General features: G+C 41.8%; 1 protein-coding gene across 1 annotated transcript; it reads left to right on the forward strand.

The window, feature by feature from the left end:
* Positions 1 to 15,463: 15,463 nt before the first annotated feature.
* On the forward strand, positions 15,464 to 18,011 carry CXCR4 (C-X-C motif chemokine receptor 4). Its single transcript, XM_063318406.1, has one exon. The coding sequence runs from the start codon at positions 15,802 to 15,804 to the stop codon at positions 16,864 to 16,866; it is 1,065 nt and encodes a 354-aa protein (XP_063174476.1). The 5' UTR covers positions 15,464 to 15,801; the 3' UTR covers positions 16,867 to 18,011.
* The last annotated feature ends 407 nt before the right edge of the window (positions 18,012 to 18,418 follow it).

The following is an 18,418-nucleotide window of genomic DNA, read 5'->3' on the forward strand; positions in this document are numbered from 1 at the left end:
GCACTTAAAAGTGCTTAATTAAACAAAACTGGCCTTTTATCCATTACGTCATTGTAGAGAACATATTCTGAATGGGTTCTTGAATCTTAGTGTATAAGAATATATCTTTAATCAATATATTTGGGGGATTAGAATAATCTATGGAAAAGTATGCTCTGTTAACATGGCATGGTTAAGGTGTTGCACTAGGAGCAGGGAGATCCAGCTTCTGATCCACTCTCAGCCACTGAAGCTCCATGGGTGACTTTGGTCTCTGTCCGTCTAATCTACCTCAAAGGGTGGTTGTGGTGGAGAAAAATGGAATGAGGGAGCCTTGAACTCTTGCATGGAAGGTTAGATATAAATCAAATAAATGCAAAATTCTTTTGCCTGAGATCTTGAAGAGTAAGCACCTGTTACAATAAGGCAAAACAGGGCTCCATCAAAAGGGATGTGAGATAATCCTTCAGATGTGATGCATCAGGAGCTGCCTGCTGACAATGGCCATAATCAAAGTGGCTGGGACTTTTCCTTTACCTCATTTTCTCAACTCTTTCTCCTTTCTGAATTCTTGCTTCCTCTTCCACCTGCTTCAGAGTCTACCCTCCTGGTTCCTTTTCCTTAATATTTATCTTTTCACCACCAGCATGAAATTAGGCCAAGAGCAACATAAAATAAACCTTAGAGCCAGCTTCTACCACAAGTTGCCTATTCTGGGCTAAATGGATAAATAATTCAATGTCAGCAAGCTTTCCATATTAGCTATCAGAATAAAATGCAGAGCTTTGGGTCTGAAGAGGCCATCTTGCCTCACAGCTCCTGGGTTCTCATCATAGCAGGATGCTGCTTTGGATAGGAAACACATAATTATTAGAAGTTTGAAAGCGATAGAGGATTGGCCTTTGGGCAAGTACAGAAATATGGGAAAACATTAGCAATAGTAGAGAGCCAGTTTGGTCTAGTGGTTCAGGCAATGGGCTAGAAACCAGGAGTCTGTGAGTTCTAGTCTCGCCTTAACCATGAAAAGCCGGCTGGGTGACCTTGGGCCAGTCACTCTCTCACAGCCCAACTCAGTATAATGTAGACTAGCCTTCTCATGGTGCACCCCGGGCAACATGACTTGTCACGGCTAAATAGTCTACATATCTGGCTGCTGGACCTCACAAGGATTTCCAAGCAAGAAAAAGCAGCATGAACACCAAACTGCTGTGCCGTATGATTAAAAAAAATACCAATAGTTTCTCTCTTTTGTGAAGAAAGGGAGAGAACAGGCTGAGTCACTTCTGCAGAAATCAACACAGATAGTCCCTTTAATTAGATGCTCATGTCCCACAAGTGGACATCAGGGGATGCAGCCAGGGAAGGTGAGTAGAGTTGGGGGGCAGTACCTTGGCAACACAACCCCACCACTATCCCATCATACATGCAGTGTATGTATGTATATATCAGTGTATATATAAATGTGAGAAAGAAGCTAATTTCTCAGCTGAATAGGAGGAATGTCCCTTATTATGATAGTAGGATAGTCTGTTTCAGGCTGTTTGCTTCTGATATTGCCAAAAACAGCCCTTAGACCCTTGGACTCCTTGTTACCTCCGCAGCCTTCTCCATACAGAATGTACCAGTGCCTTGCTATTACTGTTGGTTCCCAGATTGCTAAATGTTCAAGAGACAGTAACCTAAATAGCCAGCTGCAGCCTTCCCAGTTATCAATGAAAAGATCCCCAGACAGATCCTAGGATGGCTGTTAGAAAGAAAATCAAAAACTCTTGACCTTATGGGGATCAATGGAGATCAATTGATTCTAAATGAGAAACAGTTCAGTTTCTGGAAGTCTTGTAATCCCATCTGGTTATGCTCAATCAATCTTCCTAAGGAGATCTCTGCCAAACAGCTTGATATTTGAGAACATTTGATCCAGGAAGAGATGTTTTGGATCCTTCCTGCAAGAGACAAGGAGAATGGGAGCCTGAAGGCTGTTCTTCATGGTTGTCCTATTGTTATTATATAGCATGCCCCCAGAGGTCTGGACAGTCCTCATCCTGTTAATTTTTAAGAAGACACTAAAAATGTTCTGCCAGTATTTGAGGCTTAAGCAGTTGTTCACTGGGCTCTTACTTTTGGACTTCTGGTGTATTTTTACCTTTTCATTTGTAATATTTTTTATTAAAAACTCTTTAAATGGTACTTTGAGGTCCTATGGGGATTGGGTGGATTTTATTGGTATGTTTGTATGTATTGGGAACATCCAGAATCTCATGCACATAGAATTTTAGACAGATATAGATAGATGATAGAAGGATGGATGGATGGATGGATGGATGGATGGATGGATGGAGACAGACAGACAGACAGACAGGTCTTCCTTGAGTCAAGCTTGACTTCTGGTGACCACATGGACAAGTTCATGATACTTTATTAGCAATAACATGGAAACCACTTTCCATTGCCTTCTTCCAGGACGTTTTTTTGGACTTCTAAATCTTTATTACATGCCTTAGATTTTCTTGTGGTCTCCAAAGAATGCTAAACATGTCCATCTCTGCTTATGTTTTTCAGGATCAACCAAAGTCAACTCTCCCACAGCGCAATTCCGAGTGACTTCTGGAACCACAACAAAAAGGGGTTCTTGGTTCTGCTGCAATAAACAAACAAACATTTTTTACTTCTTGTTACTAAACCATATCCTTCTACCATGACCACTGTTGTCTTCCCCTCATATTAAAGGGGTATGCTTTTCTTTGTCCCTTATGCTGCTGGGTAATAAAAGGATCTGATAGTTATATTTTGCTAAATATTTCAGGGGGTAATACCTAAAGGTGAAGTGAGACAGTGAGTTGACTACTTGTTCCCCTTGGTGTAGCTGGAACCAGCAATCCCTTTCTCCCATTTTTCTGTCAACTGCTGCATGGATGCATCATAGGATCCACCACGGCAGGGATACAACCGAAAGAAAGGTGAATGTGGAGACTTCCATCAAGCTCCCTCTGAACACTGGTTGTTTGGTTCCTCCATTTCCCAACTGCCTCTGAATTTGCTGGTGCCTGAATTGGTCTAAATGCTCTAAAATGCCTTTTAGACCACCCTATAGAACTGAGCAGAAAGTAGGCTAACAAATCTAGCAAATAAAGTGGTGCTTAATAAAGAAAGCTAATATAATATTCATGCAGTGCATTATATCTTTGGGGGCATCTTATCAGCTTTTAGCAAATCACAGGTTGCTTTCATCACAGTAAAACTGATTCAGATTTCACTCTGGCTCCAAATTGCCGAGAGAGTTTAGTTCTTAGAACAAAGGAGATGAACGTTTTCCAGAACTCCCTAAGCTGCTATATCTTGGATGTTTTCAAATATCAATGTATCCACTGAATTATTAAGCACACCATAGCCGTACCATATTTCAAATGGGGTTTCTTGGCTTAATTTCAATTCTAAGCCATTCCAAAATTAATCCTTTTCTGGGGATATTTTTTTTGATGGTCTAATAATTATCTAAGCAAATTTGTCTCTATTCTTTTACTCTGATCACAAATAATTTTTTTTTTAAAAAATGACACCCATAATGAGTGATTACATAATGCCTCCACCAGTGTGGTTTTGCTGGGAACAGTGCCAAGTTTTATATACCGGAACTCAGAAGAACAAACTAATAAGGGTGCTTATGGTTACCCTACACTAAGCAACGGTAGGGGGAACTTTCTAGAACAAGCCAAGCAGGTAGTAGGCCTATCCTCGGGGTCCTCAGATGTACCGTATCTCTTCCTGTTTTGAATAGGATATCAACTTACTATGGTACACACTGTCCTGAACACACACCGTACTTTAGCATAACCCCCTGCACTGTTTTTCACCTCTTGTTGAAAAATTCTAAGCAAACCACCACAAAAAACCTCAGGTATCATACAGACTGAAGTTCCTCAAATCATAAGCAATGTTTGAAACCACTTTTTCCATCAAGTATTAGGCAACACTTGAAGTGGGGCCTGTCTGAACAGTGGCCCAGAAAGCTCACCTGGTATGTGGAATACTAACAAGAGCTTGATAAACTTTGGCTACCTGCTTGGGACCACAAAACAACAGGAAGTTTAAACATCTGGTGCCCACAACACGACTAATGGGATATGTACAAGTTGTTGGGCCACTGAAAAATGTATATTCTATGTCAAGGATATTTATATAAGAAATGAAAATCAAATGGCAAGAACCATTATGCTTTTATATGCCATGTGCCTACCTACAGAATAATTCGGATTGTTTTGTACAACCCATCTCAAAATGAATTAGAAAAGTTCATCTATAACCAAACAGATGGAACTTGTTCTTGAGAAAGAAAACATCTTAGGCTTTTTGGTGTAGGGAAAAAAAGATCACCAAATGACAACTCTCTTCCTCACAACAGTAGCAATCTGGAATCAACAGAGGAAATTTGCTGTGGATTCAATACATTTTCACATCATACCTCATTAACATTTGCAATCCCAAATTATAGTGATGGAGATTTGATAAATCTATGGAGAAATACCAAGAAAGCTAAAATGAACTGACATGTGCAGAATACTATTACTATTTAAGACATGCAATAGTCTCTCTGACCAGCTAGCAGACTTCTTGAAGCATCTTGGATACTATAGATTAGAAAACGTCCATCCAGATGTTTGGAAAACAATCCCGTTACCTCTGACCGTTGGGTATATTGGGTGAATTGAAGGGAGATAATGTTCAACATCTGAATACATAGGTCCTCTACCTCTGCATTAGGAGATCCTTGTTCTTATTTTTCTAATTTTACACTCTAGATTTTCCTTAGAGTAGCCAACGTTACAGTACTGCACAGTATGGCTCAGCATCGAATCAATTACAGTACATTAATTCTACATCTAGCCGGTGTAAAAAATCAGGTTTTGGAACTGGACTCTCCAACATTTAACTCATCAAAAGATCTCAAAAGAAGCTTTAGTGGTGGGTAAATGTGAAGATGAAAACCATTGCTACATCTGGTTAAGCGAGCTAACTTTCTGGAACTTGCTGATCAAGGTGAAGGGATGACATAATTCAGGTAGTAACCAACTCTGCTTTATCTTTCTAATCCTGATCTGATGGCAGTTCCGAAAAAGTCCTGAAAATGCATTCCACCATGGCCTGCAGTGTAATCCTCAGAGATAAAATGGGCAGCTTGTCCTGATGCACAAATGGAGGCATGTTTGCTAGAAAGATTAACTGAGTAATCTTGTCAGTTCAGTCTAAAGTATCTTGTCAGCATCACTTCAGTCTAAACAAACAGTAAATTCTGCTACATGCAAGCAGTTCTCCCCCCCAGAAATGTAAACACTGCCCAAAGGGAGTAAACAAGCCATGGCTGCAGGGGACTTTGAAACGTAGACCTGTCCATTTTCAACCGGTCCATATAGCCAATTAGCTCACCACAGCACCCATCTAGGGCACTTAAAACAGCATCATCCCATCTTAACAGATGGATGAATTAAGACACGGAGGTTATTGCTTTGCTAGAGGTGACAAGGAGAAAGAACCAAAAAGAAATGAGAGTTATTTCTGCTAAACCATACAACACACATTGTGCCTTTTTGCACAGGCCATTTAATGCCACTGCCTTGGGCAGGGTTTGCCTAGACAAGCAAAATCAGATCAAACAGGAACAACAGTTAGAGACAGCAGTGAAGTGGAAGAAATTCTTCCTGCAACTCTGTCAGGATTGAAATAGGGAGGTAGCATCAGTTACTCCACCAGGCTGCTGCTGAGGAAGAAGGCTGGCCTAAACCAGCATTTCTCAGCCTTGGCCACTTTAAGATGTGTGGACTTCAACTCCCAGAATTCCCCAGCCAGCCATTCTGGGAGTTGAAGTCCACACATCTTAAAGTGGCCAAGGCTGAGAAACGCTGGTCTAGGCAGAGAAATTGGCTGTCTTCTCCAACGGCCATCTCTTAGCAAACATCTGATTTAGCTGGAGCAGAGCAACATATGACAGAGCAAGGCAACTGGTTCACCTTCGGCACCAGCTGTCTTTGCCCTTTTGTTTCCCTCTGCTGCAGTACAGGAACAGCCAACTCATGACAGCAGGACCCCCCCTGGCATTGTATGAGCTGGCTGAGACCCCACTTCCTTTGAACTTCTCCTCTCCTTCCACGATTTCCCTTCAAGATGCTGTTATGAGATGTAGTGCCTGAGCTCCTCTCTGCCTCTTCCAACCACATTCATTAATCCCTTTTTCAATCCTTCCAATCACGACCCTACAGCCTGAAGCTCTCTTGTGTTTAATCTATGTACAATATTCATTTTAAAGACAAGCCTCTTTCAAGTCAGGCCTAACTTCTGCTGACTTCATGGACATTTACAGGTAGTTTTCTTGGGAGAAATATGGAAATGGCTTCCCCTTACTTTCCTCTGGATTAATTTTAGGCATTGCATTTAAATAAATAATAATCTTTGGCCCTCAACTCCTTTATTATGCTGCTATTGGGCCTTAGTTTCTTCTTACTTGTTCCTACAGAATTATTAAGTATTCCTCTTATACACTTCGCTGTGTCTTCCCTTTGAAATACAGAATCTTAAAGCTGAAGGAGATCTTGTAGACCAAGCTTTGCACAGGAAATCTCTGCACTGAGCCATCCAGGGAGAGAGAGTACACACAGACACACACACTCACACTGTGTACATAATTAAGCACCTTGCCAAATTATACAGAACTCTTATCATGGTAGGCATTTTGCTTATATTTAATAGAAGTGTCTGATTACTGAAAAATACTAAGGGAATATTTTCATAGGGTGGCATGGTGATAAAAAAGGCTTTATTGACATTAGTCAATTACTGCTTCTGCTCTAATTTCCTGGTCACCAAATTTGCTTTACGTATTACATACTGTAGGGGTCTAAGTCACCTTGTCATGCCCTTGTAAAGCATGCCCAATTCTTTCCTACATGTTTCCTCAACATTCTTCCAGGCCCAAGACTCCCCAATACAGAATTTGCTGCTGTTGCTACCTCCACTGCTCCATTTCTTCAAATGCATGGTTTGGGATTAGACAATCTGTATCACTCTTAGTAATATGTATATCTCTGTTTTCAATCTCATGCATAAATTGTGCAGCTGCCTTTTATGGTGATATTCTCACTACGAAAGGACTTTAAATCAGATTTTTTAAAAGTGTTCTCTCTTTTTTGTATGTTTTTTGCCTCGATTCCAGCCAGCCAGAAAATCATGGATACAACAATCATAGCATATTATGCACTGCCACTATTTTGCCAGCATATCCATCCAGTACCCAATTTTATGAAACTAAAATTGGGTACTGAAATATCAGTTAGAGCAATTCAAATGAAAAAAGGCCAGAGAAGTTTGCAGAAATGCAGGTACATGCATTAAGGAGTTACGTATTGGTTTATTTGTCTGATATTCCATATTTCATGAAGGAGCATATATAATGCTCCCACCTCCTACTTTTTGCCCAACAACAACCCTGTGAGGTAGGCTGGGCTGAGAGAATGACTGGCCCAAAGTATCCAGCGAGCTTCTCTAGCTCCTGTGAAGGTGGACTTAAACCTGGGTGTCCCCAGTGCAGTCCAGTTAACAATTATCATGAGGGCAGAGGAGTCACCAGGGGGTCAAAAAAGTCAAGATGGTAGTCAAAACCATGTGACCAAAGCACTACACGTTTTTTACACGCATCACAGTGCAAATAAAAAAGATACAGAACTTCAGTCACAGCTCACGCCTAGAGTCTTTTGTCCCCACGCCGATGCCCATATGTGAGGGCAACAATCATAATCATTGCAGTTTATTTCGGTATTGTGACTTTAATCTCTATTTCTTTATTCATAGCCTACAGGAATATGGATAGCTATCCCTTTAATATGATTTTCTCTTTATTGATGTCTACAACCGATACTGTTGCCAGCATTAGTGTACCTGTAGCATTTTATACCACTATAAAATGATAGGGTGTAAATGCATTTCACTGCTTTGAAAGTTTCTCATAAAAGCCTAGCATAACTTAAAGACATTTTTACCTTTTCTAAGTTCAATAGCTAGTTACCCATGTGAGCAATTACGTTTAAGTGTCATTTTGTCAGTGAGTACCATAAACATTTTGTAATTATTCAACCAGCATGCATTAATAACTCACAGATAAATGAGGCAATATGGTAAAGCCACTTAAAATTTCACACTAGAAATACTGCAGTTTTGCTGAAATGTGTAGCAAATAGACTGAATTCTAATTTTCACATTCTGGCAATAGTAAAGCATTTAATGTGAAACATGCGGCTGACAATTGCTGTTTTCTCTGCTAAGGTTATCACACCCTCCTTCGGGAAGGAGCTTTTGCTGGAATACTAACTTCTTTTACTGCTTTGGAAATTATTAACCTGACATTATTCTGCTCTTTTTCAAAAGGAGCCTTTCACATTATTTTCATATGGTCTGGATAACAAAAGACATTACAGATCTTAAAAAAATAAAAACCAAAAGTCAAATATACGTATCTCATTAAGGGCTTACTGACTTTCAAAGAGTCTGGCACTCCAAAGGCCATAATCCACAAATCACTCACTCCTGGGAAGAATCACCATACTAAGAAAATGGGGGATTCCAATCCAAGGCTGCAGTACTAATCCCATTGACTCTCGATACTTAGAAATCAAGGCGTCCATGTAGGAAAGAGAATATGAATCATGCATGGAGTCTCTGCCAGTCTCCAAACACAGGTCCTCGGACTATGACAGGGATGGGAACAGAGTGTGCTTTTTGAGAAAGGCAAAAAGGGTTCTTTTTCTCCCAAAAGGAAACACACAGAGTTTCATCAAAAGCACCGGGCTATGGCTGCAAGAAAACCGATTTAGTCCTGAACTTACTGGCATTCGCTTCCATCTGAAAACTCCTTTCTCAAAGATTTCTGCCTGCAGGGGCTTTTCATCTAAGGAACTGAAGCCCCTCTGACCTTATCTTATAGCTCACTGAGCATTTACTGCTGAATCCTAGCGGCTCAATGAACCAACAAATAAGTGGATTAAAAGGGGATACCAACAGCTGCCCCTCTCCTGGGTCACAAACCTTGACTTTACACTGGCCCTGCAAGAAAATACATGAACAAATAAGAAGATAAGGAAAATATCTTGGGTAATTGCTTACGGCCCAGCAGCCAGAGGGCAAATGGAAAGGGCAGAAACATGTCCCTTTGCTTGGTAACAGTTCTTCAGTTTACATTACCAATGATAAGTAAGGGTTGATTTAACCTGTCCCAAACTGGTGTCCTCCACATGCATTGGACCGCAACTCCCAGAATTCCCAGTTGTGCAAGGTTCTAGGCCCAGGGTATGGAGGATAGTAAGCTGGGAAGGGCCATTTTAAGAGACCCAGTTTGGTGTAGTGATTAAGGCACCAGGCTAGAAACCGGGAGACCGTGAGTTCTAGTCCGGCCTTAGGCACACAGCCAGCTGGGTGACCTTGGGCCAGTCAGCCCTAGGAAGCCAGAAGGGCAAACCACTTCCAAAAAACCTTGCCAAGAAAACTGCAGGGGCTTGTCCAGGCAGTTGCCAGAAGTAAAAAACCTGACTCGAAGGCACCCTTCGAGCACACACACACACAGCTCTTTTAGAATAACTGATTTTAACAGGGGTATTTCATCTACTCCATAGAAAATCTATAAACAAAGTTGCTCTCCGTTCTGCCAAACCTCTAGAATTCTGCAGATGATTTCCTTACCACTGAAATTCACAGGCTTTAAGGTACAGTATATAGCAATGGCCACAGCAGGAAGAAAACATCAGAAATAGCAAAAAAGTGTGGAGGCAATCACAAACTTATGCAATGCACAGCGTATGGAAAGTGTGCAACAAACAAATGCAAAAGACTCCCAGTGCTTCTGCATGACTTTGCAGCTTTGGGCAGCATCCATAGCTCAGCCTAGTGGTGGTGCCTACAGTACTTTACATGAGGAATACGATGAGCGCGGCACTGAGAAAATTATAAAGACCCCTATGCTGGCCTGGTCCAAAGCAGAAATGCCCCACTGGACTACAGTACTTATCCAGAAAAATGGAGAATGATTAGTGACTATGTTATTATTGTTTCTCTGAGATTTGAAGTTCATAAAGAGTTTCTTGTTGAATATTCCTGTTTGGAACTGGAGTTGTTAGAATTACAGACCAATACATGCATACTTACTCAGGAGCCTCACTGTTTATGAGCTTGCTAATCTGAAATAAGTGTATAGAGCACCGTTCCTCAACCTTGGCAACTTGAAGATATGTGGACTTCAACTCCCAGAATTCCCACGCTGGCTGGAGAATTCTGGGAGTTGAAGTCCACACATCTCCAAGTTGCCAGGGTTGAAAAACACTTGTATAGCACAATCAGTACTTTTCCAGGGTGGCTTCCCATAATGTTGGCTGGAAATCACCGGGTTGCCCATTAGGGAAATCCACCAGGCTACAGAAGGCTAATGTATTGGACTGCAGCCCCAGATGTACTTCTTGTGACTGCAAGGTTCTAGAAGAGGATTTGCTGCAACAAATTAAGCTGGCCCAGTAACAGGGGATGCATCCAGTAGCCAGGACAAATAGAAACACAACCTGCATATGCAGAAGGAGTCAGTGCAATTTGATGTTGCTATTGTTAGTTGCCCTCAAGTCATTCACCACTCATGGCAGCCCTACATATATCAGAAATTTGATAGCAAGGGGGGGAAAAAAAGGATAGGCAGTCACTGTCTTCAGACGCAGGAGCATTTGTGGCCTGCCAGTTTTAGAAGTAAGGACTGGATTAAAAAAAAACTTGAGTTGATCTTGCAGAGTAACGTTCTGGAGTCTGATTTATGTTCCTAGTTTGCATCTACTGGGAAAATTGTGTATGGGAGGCTTAGGCTAAGACTTGGGTTCTTAGAAAATAGAGCCCCCTTAAATCAAACTTTCTTGGCTTGCTTCATGGATTTCTGTCTATTTTGTATTTTTCTTTCTTCGTTTTTTCTTTTTGCTACATATTTTGGTGATAGCTATTCATCCTATTAGAGCACGTGGCCCCTTTACTCTCTGAGGTGCCTTAAAACGCACAGTTGCCCGACAGAAAAGTGCAGCGCTGACTTCGGGCGCAGAAAGCAAAAGTAAGGGAAATAATTTGGAGATTCCCGTTGAACGCACAGCTGCCGGCTACAAAACAGGTAGCTCGGCGCATGCTCGGGGTACTTCTTTCGGACGATCTGTCCATCACTCCCCCCGCCAGTAAACCGCCCCCTCCCCCTCCCCCTCCCCAGCTCAGACTTGGGCGGAGCCGCCTGCAGCTTTACGGGCTGGCTGGAAGGAGGGCCAGCTTTATAAGGAGCGCGGGTAGCCTCAGGACGGGAACTTTTGTCTGCTTGGGGCTGGTAGTGAGGTGCAGAAGCGGAGGCTGCCGAGAGAGCGCTCGAGCAATGGATACAGCCCTGGATGTAAGGGAGGCGCGAGGCTTTTGCCTGGAGACCGATGGATGGGTGGGTGGGTGGATGAATGGGTGAACGAGAGACGGAGCGCCTGGTTGGAGGTTCCTAAATGTCAGAACTTGCTTTGCCCGACGCGACCTCGTAAAGCCCTTGGGAGAGACGAGGAGAAGTACACGCGCAGCCGTGTGGTTTTATTTTGTTTAGATTATAAAGCGTGTATTGGCTGGCTCTCTTTCCCGATAAGATAGTGCCCCGGCTGGCGTTTACTAGGTCTTTCTAAACTGGGACAAAAAAACCCAAGCAAAACACTGTTGCTCCAAGGGGGTGAGCATTTGCAGCTATGCAGACTCGCAGAGGTGCCATTAAAAAAGCGGACCCGGCCGTGAAGCGGAGGATCTGAGTTGCACCTTGTGCTGTAGTCAGCTATCTCCTGCAGGGCGTGCAAGCGGACGCCCTCTCCTCTGGCTACGGATGAGGCAGTTTCTTGCCCCGAATCCACCAAATGTTGCTCTGTCTCAACTTGTTGAGGCTGTTCCGTGAGTGGCTGGCTTGTTTGTCGTTAAAAGTTGTTCTGCAGAGAAGCGCCTTTGAAATCAGCGCGACGGACTTCTTGAAAGTCGGTGGCGTCGGGCGAGGACCCCCGAGTGACGATTCTGTATTGCAGAGAGGGAACAGGCAATATAATTGGTCTTCGATGTTGCTTTCATTTCATTGATCCTTTTTTCCACCCCTGGGATTTTATCTGGCTTTAAAAAAATTAAGTCTCGCCGGGGCTGGAACACGTTAAAGAAGTTTTGCGGAATCGCTGGCTGCCGTTATGAAGCGCGACTGACTAATACTAAAAGTGAACCTTCCGTTAGAAAAGTTAAACGTTGGATCGCGCCCTTTTCGGACGTTTATGAATCTTTCTTGACTCATCTTACTTTTACCACAAGTGTAGCGCAGAATGCTAAAAACTGAGTCATTACTGCAAGGCAAACTAGAATTATTTCCTTTTTTTTTTTTGCTCCTAGAGTGGAAAGAGGAAAAAAATTGAGTGCTTGGGGTGGGTGGGTGTGGATGGGGATGGGGATGGGTGTGTGTATATGTGTGCGTGTATATTTGTCATAAGCAGCAAAGTAGAGGACAGTTGGGCCCTCAAAATGATTAACTAGCAGGGTTTCCAGAGGGATATTGCCACTGGCATGTCGTTTCACCAACCTGTGGGAAGGCTGCTAGGTTGCATGAGAATCTAACAGTCTCTTTTAATCAGGTGGAAAACGCACTGGGTTCAAGAAAAGTTTGAAGAAGTTTAGAAACTGCTGCACAGGTTTCATGCCCTTTTAATTTCTACTTGGATGTGTGGGAAAGTTGAGAGAATGGTCCTGTTTCAGTTAGGAAAAGCATCTCTTTTGTATCCTGTATGGGAGAACCCTCTTGTAGCCAGAAGGCTTCCTTTCAAAGCCCAGTGGCCTGAATAGACCACCTCTGTTTGAATGTTTTGTCAAGCCCTTTTGTAGAGGTGCCTTATGGCAAAGAGAGAATAGTTTGCTCAAGGCAGTAAGTAGGAAGACCTGATCAAGGCTGTAGCCAGGTGACCCCTCCCTTACTTGCTTTTCAAACGGCCGGTAGTTTCCTGAGACTGCACTTCTGTTTTTTTCCATCTGTTGCCTTGCTAAGCTGAAACATCTTTCCCTCCTTCATGTTCTTGCGGGCAAAAGGATCTGAGAAAGGGTTTGCTGACGGAGAATTTGAATGTGCAGACTTGGGCTTTCACCTCTTCCCTCACCATTTTTTTGTTGGGGGGAGCATTTTTCAAATTTACGGAACTGATTATGCTGCCAACGAACCAAGTCTCTCGACTGTTTTGGTTTGGCATGACATTCAGGCAGACGAAGAGTTCTGATGCAGTCAGAGGCTTGCTCACTTCGCTGCCCCTTTTCAACGCTGTTATGTTTGGATTTTTTTTTTTTAATGAAGCAACCTCTTCCCTTTTGAGTCAGCCTAGTTAAGAAGTCCTGAAGCATTATCTGCCTCCAAGGAGGGAGAAATGGATTAGCCTTCTGGGCCAGCAGAACAGAGTTGTGGTTCTATACAGGAGCGGAAAAGGGAGTTCCCTCCATTTCTGGCCTTGGCTTGCTTGATCCTCTGCTAATGATTCCACTTGCTTGCATAGAATTCCATGTGCTCCCTGTAAATAATAACTCACTACCTATGGCTACTAGACTAGTGCTTAGCTACAAGGCTATGCTTTCTCAGCTTTTATTTATTATTCACTTGGGGATTACCCCTCCTTCAGGAAAAAAAACTCATAATCAGTATCCTCTGGTCAATTGATGTGAAAAGATCTGGTAATGCATTATGGCTGTTGAATAAGACATTTATTTATGGACCTGTAGCACATTTCTGACAGGTATCTTTGTACTGCTGAAGACCCCAGGAGCATGTGAAAAACCACATATCCTATGTAGGGATTTATAAAAGTCCAGGAGGTATTTGATGCTGCAGAAGCCTTAGGGTAATGCCATGAAATACTAACTTTGGTGCGTATATGGGATTTTCCCCCAGAACTATCCTTCCTATCATCCAGTTAAGAGGACAGAGCATATGGTAATAATCATGGGACATTCAGATGTTCTCCTCTCCTGCCCCCAGTCACTCAACAAAGAATTACAGCCACTAACATTGGAACTTTAGTGGGGAGTAAGATGCAAGATCCAGCTGGAAGAAGGGGCCCTTTCCTTTCTTGCTTCAGGCCCTCAGATCTGAGAAAACATTTTCATTGTCAGGCTCTTGGCATCTGACTCAACTGAAAGTAATTCTTCTAAGCAAGAGCCTTCCAGGATCTTCTTTAACAGGATTATTGAAATGAAATGAATTACAAGAATTTTAACATCTACTTTCTACTTTAGTACCAATTTATACCCCAGAATACAGGTAGTCCTCATTTAGCAACTGCCTTTTTTGGTGACCATTTGCAGATGTAACAGTGATGAAAAAGTAATTTTATGACCAGTCCTCTCATTTATGACCCTCACAGGTCTGTAAAGCAAAGGAAAGCTGAAGTAAGATCATAAGCACAGTCACTGATTCAATTAGCAACCACTTTAACTGAGTCACTGTCCTAATTGTCACTAAATGAGGACTACTATATTACGGTAGAGACTTCTTCAGTTTTTTACTAATAGCTTTCTTATGAACCAATGAGAAGGCAGTTCTTTTCACTGATAATGCAGGACCTTGCAGGTGGCTGTTTACAAAACTGTCTCCTGAATCCTTACTGGTCTATAAATCGACCATTACAGTCATGGTCTTCCTTTGCTTAGTTTGATCTTTACTACAGAAAAATACAATAAATATGGTAGAGATATATACCAATTGGAAAATGTGTTTTGTTTCGTGTATAGAAGAAATTTATTTTGGTTTGGCAGTTCAAGCACTATTTTGGGCATGCCATAATCGGGCTAAACTAAAACCTAGAACAATTTGGTTGTTCCAGGTTTCATCCAAGAAAAACTGGAGGAGTCTTAATGGATGACTAGGGCAGAGCTAGTGCATTCTTCTCAGTATCAAGTACATCATATATGATCAGTGCACCCTCTTCTTTTCTGACATTCCTAGCATCTTCCTTTCTCTAACCTCCACTTAGCTAACCCTGCCTTGGCATTTTTTCTGCTGTTTCCCGCTCTAGAACGCCTCTTCTGAGATTAAGTACACATGTTTTGGTCTGAGCATAGATCACCCAACACTGCCTCTTTCATGCATGGGACAGTCTGTGCACAAAACAGGTTGCAGATACTTACAGAATGGTTTTCAAAGCTGTAACCATATCCAAATAGAAGCATCGTCTATTTTCTAATCAAATTCAAAGAGAAAATCTGCATGCATCTAGGCATTCAAATAGTTCCATGAAACAATCATTGGAAAGCAGTGATTGACCTGGTGCATGTATTTATATATTTAATTTTCTGTATTGTTTTAATTGTTTGACTGTTTTTAATTATTGTTAGCTGCCCAGAGTCAGTGGTCTGTGATGGGTGGCTATATTAAATAAATAAATAAATGTACATCCTGTGTGACTAAAATAAATAGATGTCTGTACAGTTGTTGCCCCACACATTCATTGAATGTGGTTTGTGTGCGTTTTCTCATGTTTGAAGAGTCCTTCAGAGAGTTGAGATGTGCATGTTGGAATGAGCTTGCTGAAAATGTTACATTTCTTACCTGTTTGCTTCTGCATCTGGTAATTCCCAGCCTTTAACAGTGGGACTAAATGTGTTTATTAGTGACAAATATTTTAAAGTTGGCTGTTGAAGCGCTACTCAGTGCTGATTCTTGCTTGCCACTGAATATGTCTTAGGTTTGCCTGCCTTTATTTGCCATCTTCTAATTATTATTTTCTTGGTCATTTACAGATGTCTTCTTCTGGAGTCTTTATTCCTCTGTCTGATAATAGTACTGATGAGTCAGGCTCTGGAGATGATGAGAACTACCGATGGTTATGCTTGGAAGAGAAAAATGAAGATTTCAACCGAATCTTCTTGCCCACTATCTACTCCATTATTTTCTTGACAGGAGTTGTTGGCAATGGCTTAGTGATTGTTGTCATGGGCTGTCAGAAGAAGCTGAAGAGCATAACTGACAAGTACAGGGTACATCTCTCAGTGGCTGATCTCCTCTTTGTCATCAGCTTGCCCTTCTGGTCTGTGGATGCTGTGATAAGCTGGTACTTTGGAGAAATCTTGTGTAAAATTGTTCACGTCATTTACACTGTCAATTTGTACAGCAGTGTCCTGATCCTGGCCTTCATCAGCTTAGATCGGTACTTGGCAATTGTACATGCTACCAGCAGTCAGAGACCTCGGAAATTGTTGGCTGAAAGGATTGTCTACATAGGTGTTTGGCTGCCAGCTTTGCTTCTGACTATACCTGATATCATCTTTGCTAGTACTAATGAGGTTGGTGGAAAATATATGTGCCAGCGCTTTTACACTCATGAGAACTGGCTGATTCCCTTCCGATTCCAGCATATCTTAGTAGGCCTTGTCTTGCCTGGCATTATAATACTGACTTGTTATTGCATTATAATTTCTAAGCTGTCAAAGTCAAAGGGTCATCAGAAACGTAAAGCTTTGAAGACAACGGTCATCCTGATTGTGGCATTCTTTGCCTGCTGGTTACCATACTACATTGGTATCACCATAGACACTTTTGTCATCCTTGGATTCATCAACGGAGGCTGCAATTTTGAGCTTGTAGTGCAGAAGTGGATCACCATTACCGAAAGCCTTGCGTTCTTCCACTGTTGCCTGAATCCCATCCTGTATGCTTTTCTGGGTGCCAAATTCAAGACATCAGCCCAAAATGCATTGAACTCTGTCAGCAGAGGATCAAGCCTTAAGATCCTTTCCAAAGGCAAGCGTGCGGGACATTCTTCTGTTTCAACAGAATCAGAGTCTTCCAGCTTCCATTCCAGCTAACATCATCTCCTGTTTTCTTCAGTAGCTGTAATCAGTGGAACTTAATAAACACACAAGCTCATATGTATGTATATTCATTCACAAGATTTTGGAGGGGGGAATCCTCCGAGATAATGTTTAAGTTTATTCCCAATTGGAATATTTTGTTTGCTATTAGTTTTCTGTGGAAATTGATGGACTTATTTATAAAAAATATTAAAACCTTTCACTGTACATGTTGATGAGAGAGTGTCAGGGCAGGGCCTTAAAACATGGTTAGGTGGCAAAGTTGTACTGGTTGTGTGCCTAGTTATATGGTTGTTGAATCTAAACACTTTTAGATAGCATTGCTGATGTGCACGAGCTGTTTGTATATAGAAGAATGATTTCCAAGATACTTGCTGAAAGACTGTATAATCATTGTGGATATTTAGGGTTACTTTGCCCCGATGGTGGGAAATGTTTTGTTTTATACTAGTTCAGTTGTATTGTAGGCAGTGGATGCAATCCTCATCTTTCTATAGGAAACATCAAAGTACATGAACTTGACTGCAGCTGGATTGCATCCAGTGGCACTTAACAACCAAAGTACCTTTGGGCATGTGCCTTTTGATAACAAAGTAATTTGCAGATCACTGCCATTATAAAGTTGCCAATAAAAAATGTGAAGAGAATTCTGAACGTGTTATCATTTTGAGTTGCGTGTCCTTGCCATTTGTCCTACTTTGGATTCCAGTTTTCTCTGTTCTCTAATTTATAGAGAAGAATGGATAGAATATTACACAGTCCAGAGAAATTACTCTTAGACCTATAGTTCACATTAGCGTTTTCTTATGTATTTCATAGGCCAAACCAAGCCTTCAGTAAACCTTGTACAAATTATGTGTCATGTACTATGTTTTCCTTCATGTAAATAGAATTGTTCTGCAAGAGTCCTTGCCTAGGTGGAAAGAGTGTCCAGCCCTAGAAATAACCCACTACACATACATCCATGCCCTAGTCTTAAGTAAGAGGGCAGATCTAAAGTAACATAGTTTGCATTGTCAGAATATATTTCAAGCTTTTTGATAAAATAGATGCTCAATATGATGAAATGTTTCTGTATCTTTGAAGTGAATATGACCCTTGCTCTTTTTCTGAAGTTCATTCTTTGTTGCCCTGACCAGTAAAACAAACTTCTGTCACAAACCAAATTGCTGTGTGTGTGTGTGTGGTTTCTCTAGGATGATGAGAACCTTGCCCAACCTTGAAAAAGTAGGAAATGCCGCCGCCACCACCTTCCTCCTTTGCCTTGGTTCTTCTTGGCTCTACATTGTTCTACCCAACCCACCTCCCCATTTTTCCCCAAATTCTCCCAATTTTCCCCTAAGGTAGTCCTTCTCTATCAGAGCCTAGCATTTTTTGCAGCCAGGAAGGGTATCGCCTGAATAATAGGTCATTGCACTTATATTAAAACTGGAACATAAGTCTTCCACCTCCCCTTTTTTGGGAAGGTGGTTGAGAAGGTAGTGGCGTTGCAACTCCAGAGGATTCTGGATGAAATGGATTATCTGGACCCCTTTCAGTCAGGTTT

This window comes from Candoia aspera, chromosome 1 (assembly GCF_035149785.1).
Source record: "Candoia aspera isolate rCanAsp1 chromosome 1, rCanAsp1.hap2, whole genome shotgun sequence".
NCBI lineage: Eukaryota > Metazoa > Chordata > Lepidosauria > Squamata > Boidae > Candoia > Candoia aspera.

Excerpts from the sequence above, each read along its gene's own strand:
- CXCR4 (XM_063318406.1), top strand. The coding sequence starts at position 15,802 with ATGTCTTCTTCTGGAGTCTTTATTCCTCTGTCTGATAATAGTACTGAT.